Here is a 7753-nt window from a genome sequence, read left to right as displayed (position 1 = left end):
AACCCCGTGCCCTCACCCTCCCCACCCCACCAAACCTGGGCCCTTACCCTCCCCACCCCGCCAACCCCGTGCCCTCAGGAAAAAAATACCTACATTGCAATGTCAGGCACAGATAATTTGGAAGACTCTAGAAGACTCCTGAATTACCAACCTATTCCACTTCCCAGCCTTGATTTTCTTTCCTTTTCCAGATTATAAAAATGCCCTTCTTTTGTAGAGCCCTTTTTGAAGAAGCCCAATTTGCTTTAAAGGCCTTGTCTAATTCCACCTTGTCATGAGCCTGTGACGCCAGGAGGCAGCAGGGCAGGTGTTACAGTGGCACCTGATGCCCAGAGCCTCCAGGGAGTCCAATTCCCAGGGTCCTGGAGGAGGCCGCTGGTCCACGAGGCTCTGCGATACGTCGGGGCCTGAGAATCGGAGGCCACAAGGAGTGCTCCTCCCTCTTGCTAAGATGGGAGATTCACAGGGGCCCCAACTGGGAAATATACAATATACGACATTAGTGGCATTTCTGCAGCCTTAAGTGTGGCTTGCATAGGTGACACACTCTCTGATGGCCCGTAGTTTGCCAGCTGGGAGAGAGCCAGGGTGGGGCACAGCTGTGGGTGGCTGTTAGATAACCAGAGAAATGTGCAGAATTGCAGCCGACCTGCTCCTGTGCCTGCCGACACTTGGGTTGTGCATGCTGAGTTTCTTTTCATAATGAGAGACGAATATTCCCGTGTCCCATCTTGAACCTTTTTTCCATCTTTGCTTATGTCCAAAAATAATGCAACCTCCCTTGTAAGTGAGCAACCCTACCAGTTTGACTGGCTGAGTACGTTCTTGAGAGATTGGACTTTCAGGGCTAAATTCTGGAACGTCCCAGGCAGGTTGGAACCCTTCGGTCACCCTGATGTTGGGGGCCTGAGTAAGGGCCCTGTGTGAGTACCCACTGGGCCCTGTGGTTATGAATAGGGCAAAGGAAAGCAGCAGCCACCCCATGGGAAAGGACCCTCCATGCACTGGTTGAATCCCAGTTCCTGTGGGTACGGGCTGTGTGTGACGTTTGCACCTCCTTCCTGGGATGTCTCTGCCCTGGACGTAAAAGTGATTGTTTATTCTTTCGTTTCTTACGTTTATTTCCCCCAATTAGGATACCTCAATCTAAGATTCATGCCCCAACCTATTAAAAAAAATTCTCCGCCAAAGAGTAGGCTTCATGGAAAACATTAACAGACAAGTGTGTGACTTTTGACCACAGGCTAATTTGTTTCACTGTCTGTCTCAGATGCCCAGGTATTTGAAGTCACAATAAAGATTGTAAACCACAACCTGACAGAGAGGTTACTCAACCACAGCAGCATGGAGTTCCAGGACTTTTCTAGACAACTGCTTCACGAGGTAAAGCCACAATGAGACATAAAAATCTTTTCTTGGGCGTTCTGAGTGAGGACATCAAACACAAGCCAGTTTCTGCCCAGCTCTTCCTCTGGGATTGTGGCAAAAATACATGTTACTGCAGCTCCAGGGGAGGCCAAACCCAAATTGCACAGTGATTACTCAAAAGCTTCCCCCCTGCTTTTATGGGGTGCTTAATCCAGATACGGGGCCGATCCATCTTTAAAATATGTGCCTTTATTCAAATGGTCTACACCATTTAATCTGACTGCTGGATTTTCTGTGGAACTTTCTGTCTGAGGGCTCTGTCTTCCAGCTCTGGCGTAGCTTCATTAGCAAAGCGTTTACCAGCAATCACGGCATCCATTCCTCCCTCGTGACTAAAGGGGGACATCAGCAGACAGCCAGGGAGAAGCAAGCCAGTGGGAAGTACATCTATCCACAGATGGTGCATTGGAGGGAAAAGTGACTTCCTAAGCTGCCAAGAATCACATAAGGTCTGAGGTTTTACCCTCCCTGCAAACTAACAAGTGAGTCTACCACAGTGTCATGCATGCTGGCAGAAGACACGAGACTCCTGGGCCAGAGACAGAAGACCGTATTACTCACAGCACAGCAGGCAGCATGCGTGTGCTGTTGTGCCAGTTCCCCTTCCTGCACCCGAGTCCCACAGAGGTGATGCAGAGGGGCCCAGGGGCATGAAGCACATAAAGTGGGTCTGCACCTGAGCTGAGGAACCCCAACCCTAGGGAACCTGAATCTTTTATAATGGGTGCAAGCACTTGCTCCAGAAGGAGGCATTATCTGTTACATCAGACAGTAACAAACCTGCCCTTTGCTTTGGAGGGAGCCATTATCTCTCCCTCCCAAGGCTGTTTACTATGCAAACATCCTTGGAAAGATATTCTGGAACAAAAGGGCAGTTAGTGCTTCTACTTGCAAGATGTGTAGAAATGCCAGAGACCCGCAGAGCGTTGCTTCCCAACATTCGCCTGCAGGGGGAATCCAGTTTTCATTGTTTTCAGAGAACTCCCTCCCTTTTTCAATGTTAACTCACTTGTGTGTGCAAGTATGGGTTGGCAGAAAGGCGGGGAATCAGGCTGGTATCTTCCTTGCTTGGGCGTGGGTAACCCTAAGCACCTGGCTCTGTGTGCATGTTTTCTGCGGGATACAGCCTAGTAAGTGGGGGGACAGCTCCAAAGAGCTGTAGGCATTGTTCCTTGATGGGGCCTCTCCATCTATCAATCCATTTATCAATCAATCCAATAGTCTTTCTCACACACTCACACAAATGACCTTCACATCAGTTTTCAGGACACTCGGAGGGGATTGTCCATCTGATGCTCCATGACTGGGAGCTTGATTGCAGTGGTCACTGTGAGTCCCCAGCACACACCAGGCCAGGCCTGGCCATCCCAGGGAAAGCCCAGCTAAGGTGCTGTGAATGGACCTCCCTGCTTGCTCTGAGAGGTCGGTCGCTGGGTGCCTCCTCTTGATTGTAGAGGAGAGAAATGGCTCCATGCACCATCCACTGGTCACACCTGGAACCCTGCTTAACGGTCGTGAAGATGTTGATGGACGTCTGCTGTCTGAGTAGCTGTTGCCTCTTCTTGGCTAGGTCGAGAGCTCCTTCCCGCCGGCGGTGTCTGACTTGTACCGAGGTGGGAAACTGAGGATGCAGATCGTGTCTCTCCAGGCCGGAAGCGTGGTCGTGAGGCTCAAGCTCACCGTGCAGGACCCTGGGGTTCCCGTGGGTGTCTCCACGCTGGCCCCCATGCTCCGGCCCCTGTTGGCAAGTACGGTGTTCCAGATTGACCGGCAGGGGACACGTGTGCAAGGTACAGCCCAGCCACCGGCCCTGCTGCCTGGTGCCCTCCAGCTCAGAAATCCTCTTGGTGACTTTGAGTCAGTCTTTCCTTTATTTAAAAGGGTAAAGAAATGCAAATCCTATTCTATCTTCCTCCACCGGAACCAGGGGCCAGGGCAGTAGCCCTGAACAACCAGCCCACCTGTGTCTCCTCGGTCAGCCCAGGACCCTCAGTGAAATGGGGATGGAAGGTCCTCTCGGGGGAAAGGGACAGAAGTTCACTGTGTCTGTGGTCAGGACCCCCCGCACTTCCAGGCAGCTGGACAACTGCCCACATGTGGGTCTCTTTCTTTTCTTTTTTTTTTTTTGTTGGGACAGAGTTTTGCTCTTGTTGCCCAGGCTGGAGTGCAATGGCACGATCTTGGCTCACTACAACCTCTGCCTCCTAGGTTCAAGTGATTCTCCTGCCTCAGCCTCTCCAGTAGCTGGGATTATAGGCGCCCGCCACCACACCTGGCTGCGGGGCCAATGGGAGCAGTGTGCAGCGTCCTGCCCTGGGCTCCTGCCTGCTCTGCGCCCTTGCCTGGCCAGCCCGGGAGGGTGCAAAGGCTTGCTGGCAGCTCTTTCTGCTCCCACACCTGCCTCTTCCTCTGAACTGGAGGGCCGACAAGCCTCAAGGCGTAATGCAAGACTAAATACAGCTGTCAGCGCCTTCCTCTGAGCTCGCTTGGGAGCTGTCTGGGGGGACGGAGGAGTGAGGACTAGGTGAATCACCACACACCAAAATAGACACGAGGTGCTTGGTGGTTTGAGCCAGCGGCTTGCTTGGTGCCTCTGCTGTCCATGGACTGCAACCCAGCCAGCCTAGGCTCCAAACCCAACCCGGAGCACCCCTAGGAGAGTTACTGGTCAGCTGGAGGTTGAGTAGCACCCCAGGAAGAGGTGTGGGTTAGCACCCGCAGTGTTCTGATGGCAAGGCAGCCCCCAGGCCATGCCAGGGTGGTGGCATAGCTGTTGTGGCAGCTGACGAGCTTGCTGTTCTCCAGGGAAGCTGCTTCTGTGGAGACTGCAGGAAACACAACAGAAAAAAAGCCACGAAATGAGACTCTGAGCACTCAGCGGCAGGGTTTTCTCTGCACAGAACTGAACTGATCCCACATCGTGGCTTAAATTCCAACTGAATTGGAACTTCTGTGGCATGCTGGGTGTGAGTGCGTTCCTGAGTACCTCCACCGGCAGCTCTGCAGAAGCACAGAAGGCACTGTCACCACCCAGCGGGGCCTGGCCCCTGATGAGCTCAGCCACCCCCCTGGGAACTACATTGTCCTTGTCCTCCCCATTTCTCCCCAAGGCGGGCCCCCCAGTGACATGACATCACATGTCTTTGGGGCACAGGAGGAGGAGCACACCTGTGGAGACACCTGGGTGCTCTAGAATGGCGTGGGAAGTTCATGTTGTACTCAGCTGGACCCCACCCCCGGCGTGGGAAGTTCATGTTATACTCAGCTGGACCCCCACCCCCGGCGTGGGAAGCTCGTGTTATACTCAGGCTAACCCCCACCCCCGGCGTGGGAAGTTCATGTTATACTCAGCTGGACCCCCACCCCCGGCGTGGGAAGTTCATGTTATACTCAGCTGGACCCCCACCCCCGGCGTGGGAAGTTCATGTTATACTCAGCTGGACCCCACCCCCGGCGTGGGAAGTTCATGTTATACTCAGCTGGACCCCCACCCCCGGCTCAATTACTTTTCCATTTCTTGGTTGAGACACTAAGTATTGGAGAATGTTGGCACATCAAAGAGAGAGGAGAAAGCATTTCAACTTTTGGGGTGTGGAAACAGAGAATAAAGAAGAGAGGTTTAGATGCGCACCTGTGGGTGCTAATATCATCCAAAGAAACCAACATTTCCTAATCTTTGCCCCCAAGTAAGCCAACCGATGTGAAGGTGGGCACGGGCAGGCCATAAGCTTGTCATGAGAGTGTTGGACGAATGCCCCACTTCTGCCCCAAAAGTGCCCCTGCTCCCGGCCGTTCACTGCAAAGATGGCTAGGAAGGACTCCTTCCAGCATGGGTCTGTCTTCTGATCACTCTCTGGCCATTTTCTCATGGGTTTTGTCTTGTGTCTACCCCTGGCAGACTGGGACGAGTGTGTGGACAGCACAGAGCACGATTGCTCGCCGGCTGCCTGGTGCATCAACCTGGAGGGCTCCTACACCTGCCAGTGCCGCACCACCAGGGACGCCACCCCTTCCCGCGCAGGCCGGGCCTGTGAGGGTACGTGTCGACCCCCCTGCCAACTCTGAGAAGGCCTCCTGCCCGAGAATCTGGGGATGGGGCAAGGTCCAATTCTCCATCGGCACAGCGCTGAGGACCTATGGTAATGTTAGGGACCCACAGAAATGTTTTCATTTCCATTTCTTTTAAAATCAGAAGAAAGAAATTAATAGAAGGACAGTAAATATACATAAAACAATGAATCTAGCCTGGATTACACTCATCGCTATCCAAATGTCATTATAAAATGTAATTTTTGATAAATTTTTAAGTGGAGGGGTGCAGGGGTCCATGAAGGCCAAGTTCCTTGGGCCCACAGAAGTCAGGATGCAGCCTGGGGCAAGGGATTCCTCCCTAGGTGGCCTGGAGCCCAAGAAGGGGTGGAAGCCCAGAGAAGCTGGAGAGGGGCTCGATGGGGGCCGCTGACCTCTAGTCCTGCCGTATCAGCCCCCAGTCTTTTCTGTAGGCCAGTTCTGATGAGAGGGTTGGGGATACCTGGGGTGCTGAGCTGAGCAGCAGGAGGAGGCCATGTGAGGGCCTAAAAGGCAGTGACTGATGAGCCATGTCGGCCCGGATGCAGGCATGGCAGAGGCGCCCAGCCACCGGCTGCCAGCCCCCGCTGAGGCCTTTCTAGCTGGAAGGAGCAGCTGAGACCTGTTCTCTGGGGAGAATGTTTCTTAGACACTGCGAGTGCTGCTCTGCTTCCTAACACCCACACCTTGTCTTCTCCTGTTTTTCTTATTTGCCTAACGTCCTGCAAGTCGATGACAGCATCCAGCACCAAGTCCCACACTGAGCACAAATCTGGGGGAAATTGTCCCATTTTCCCAGAGTCCTGATGGATTAATCTGAGGCCTGTGAGAACCAAGCCCTGCATTTTCAAGTCCGGGTTTTGTAGCCCCCCGGGTGGATCCCTCACCCTCAGCTTTAGTCTCCTCATTTATCCAGTAGGGAGGCGTGACTTGCCTTCGGAGATTCCCGGGGAGCCTGCAAACATGAGCCCATTGAACTCTCCCGAACGCTGGCTGAAGCCGCCTGCGGCCCTGGCCAGGTCCACGCGGGGATGCACAGCAGTCCTGCTGGACGGTTGTGCTGCCCTCCTGGGAGGCTCTTAGTCATGGGTGGGATCCAGCAGGCTCTGACAGTGGATGTTTCTTGGCAGGTGACCTGGTGAGCCCCACGGACAATGGGCTGTCTGCGGCGACAGGGGTAACGGCCCCAGCTCTTGGCACGGGAACAGCAGCCCTCGGCCTAGAGAACTTCACCTTGTCACCCAGCCCTGGGCACCCTCAGGGCACCCCGGCAGCAGGCCAGGACTGGGCCCCAGGGCCCCCGCCCAGGAGAGGAGGCAGCAGTGTGGTCGGGTATGACAGGAACAGCACAGGAAAAGGCGAGGAGCAGGAAGCACCCAGCACTGCCCTGGGTCTGGGGATGGACCAGGGGAGCCCCAGCGAGGTGAACCCCAGCGAGGGGAGCCTCAGACAGGCGAGCCCCAGCCAGGGGAGCCCCAGCCAGGGGAGCACCAGCCAGGGGAGCCTCAGACAGGCGAGCCCCAGACAGGCGAGCCCCAGCCAGGGGAGCACCAGCCAGGGGAGCCCCAACCAGGTGAGCCCCGGTCCTAGGAACACTATTGGGGTGATAGGCACCACCTCCTCCCCGAAGGCTCCTGGGTCAACCCACAGCTTCCCTCCTGGGGCCACAGATGGCCCACTGGCCCTCCCTGGACAGCTACTGGGAAATTCCACCATGGAGCCACTCTCCTGGCTTTCCCCTACTGAGGACTCCACCAGCCACGTCGTGTGGCATGCCACCCGTTCCACCTGGGAAACACTTCTGAATCCCACGTGGCTGCAAAATGAGGACAGTGGACCCTCCGGTTCTGTCGACCTGCCATCGACCCCCACCCTCACACCTCTGAAGACCCCCGCCTGTGGTGAGTTCCTCGAATGGTGCATGGGGACTAGGACTAATAGGACCCATAGCCTGTGTGAGCCTGTGGTGGCAAAGCTCCCGCGGCCATGGAGTCGCAGGCTGCTAGCAATGCTTAGGCAGCAGCCTCATCTTGTGCGTGAGGAAACGGAGGCGCCCAGCAGCTGGTTTCTGGTTGAGTTAGGAAGACAGCTTGGTCCCCTTGCCTGTCCCAGCCCTCTCTTCCCCAAGTCTTAGGGCTCCTTGTCTGCAGCCGCTGGGGCAGAGGTCTGCCTTCAGGAGCAGGCACTGCGGCTTACTTGTCGCATTAGGTACTGGAGCCATCCCCTGAGGCATTGACCACCCCCGCTGTCCTGCCTC

At 55.2% G+C, this 7753-nt stretch overlaps 1 protein-coding gene across 1 annotated transcript in view; it reads left to right on the top strand.

The window, feature by feature from the left end:
• The window catches only part of UMODL1 (uromodulin-like 1), a 68690-nt gene that overhangs the window by 28999 nt on the left and 31938 nt on the right, over nt 1-7753 (top strand). Inside the window, exons 8-12 of the mRNA XM_012002577.1 lie at nt 1271-1383; nt 2999-3218; nt 5327-5464; nt 6627-6868; nt 7193-7397. Coding sequence (XP_011857967.1) covers nt 1271-1383; nt 2999-3218; nt 5327-5464; nt 6627-6868; nt 7193-7397 — 918 coding nt within the window. The remainder of the gene's footprint in view (nt 1-1270; nt 1384-2998; nt 3219-5326; nt 5465-6626; nt 6869-7192; nt 7398-7753) is intronic.

This window comes from Mandrillus leucophaeus, unplaced genomic scaffold (genome assembly GCF_000951045.1).
Source record: "Mandrillus leucophaeus isolate KB7577 unplaced genomic scaffold, Mleu.le_1.0 Scaffold69, whole genome shotgun sequence".
NCBI classification, from domain to species: domain Eukaryota; kingdom Metazoa; phylum Chordata; class Mammalia; order Primates; family Cercopithecidae; genus Mandrillus; species Mandrillus leucophaeus.
The sequence above is the reverse complement of the archived record's forward strand: the minus strand, read 5'-3'. Positions and strand labels throughout refer to the sequence as shown.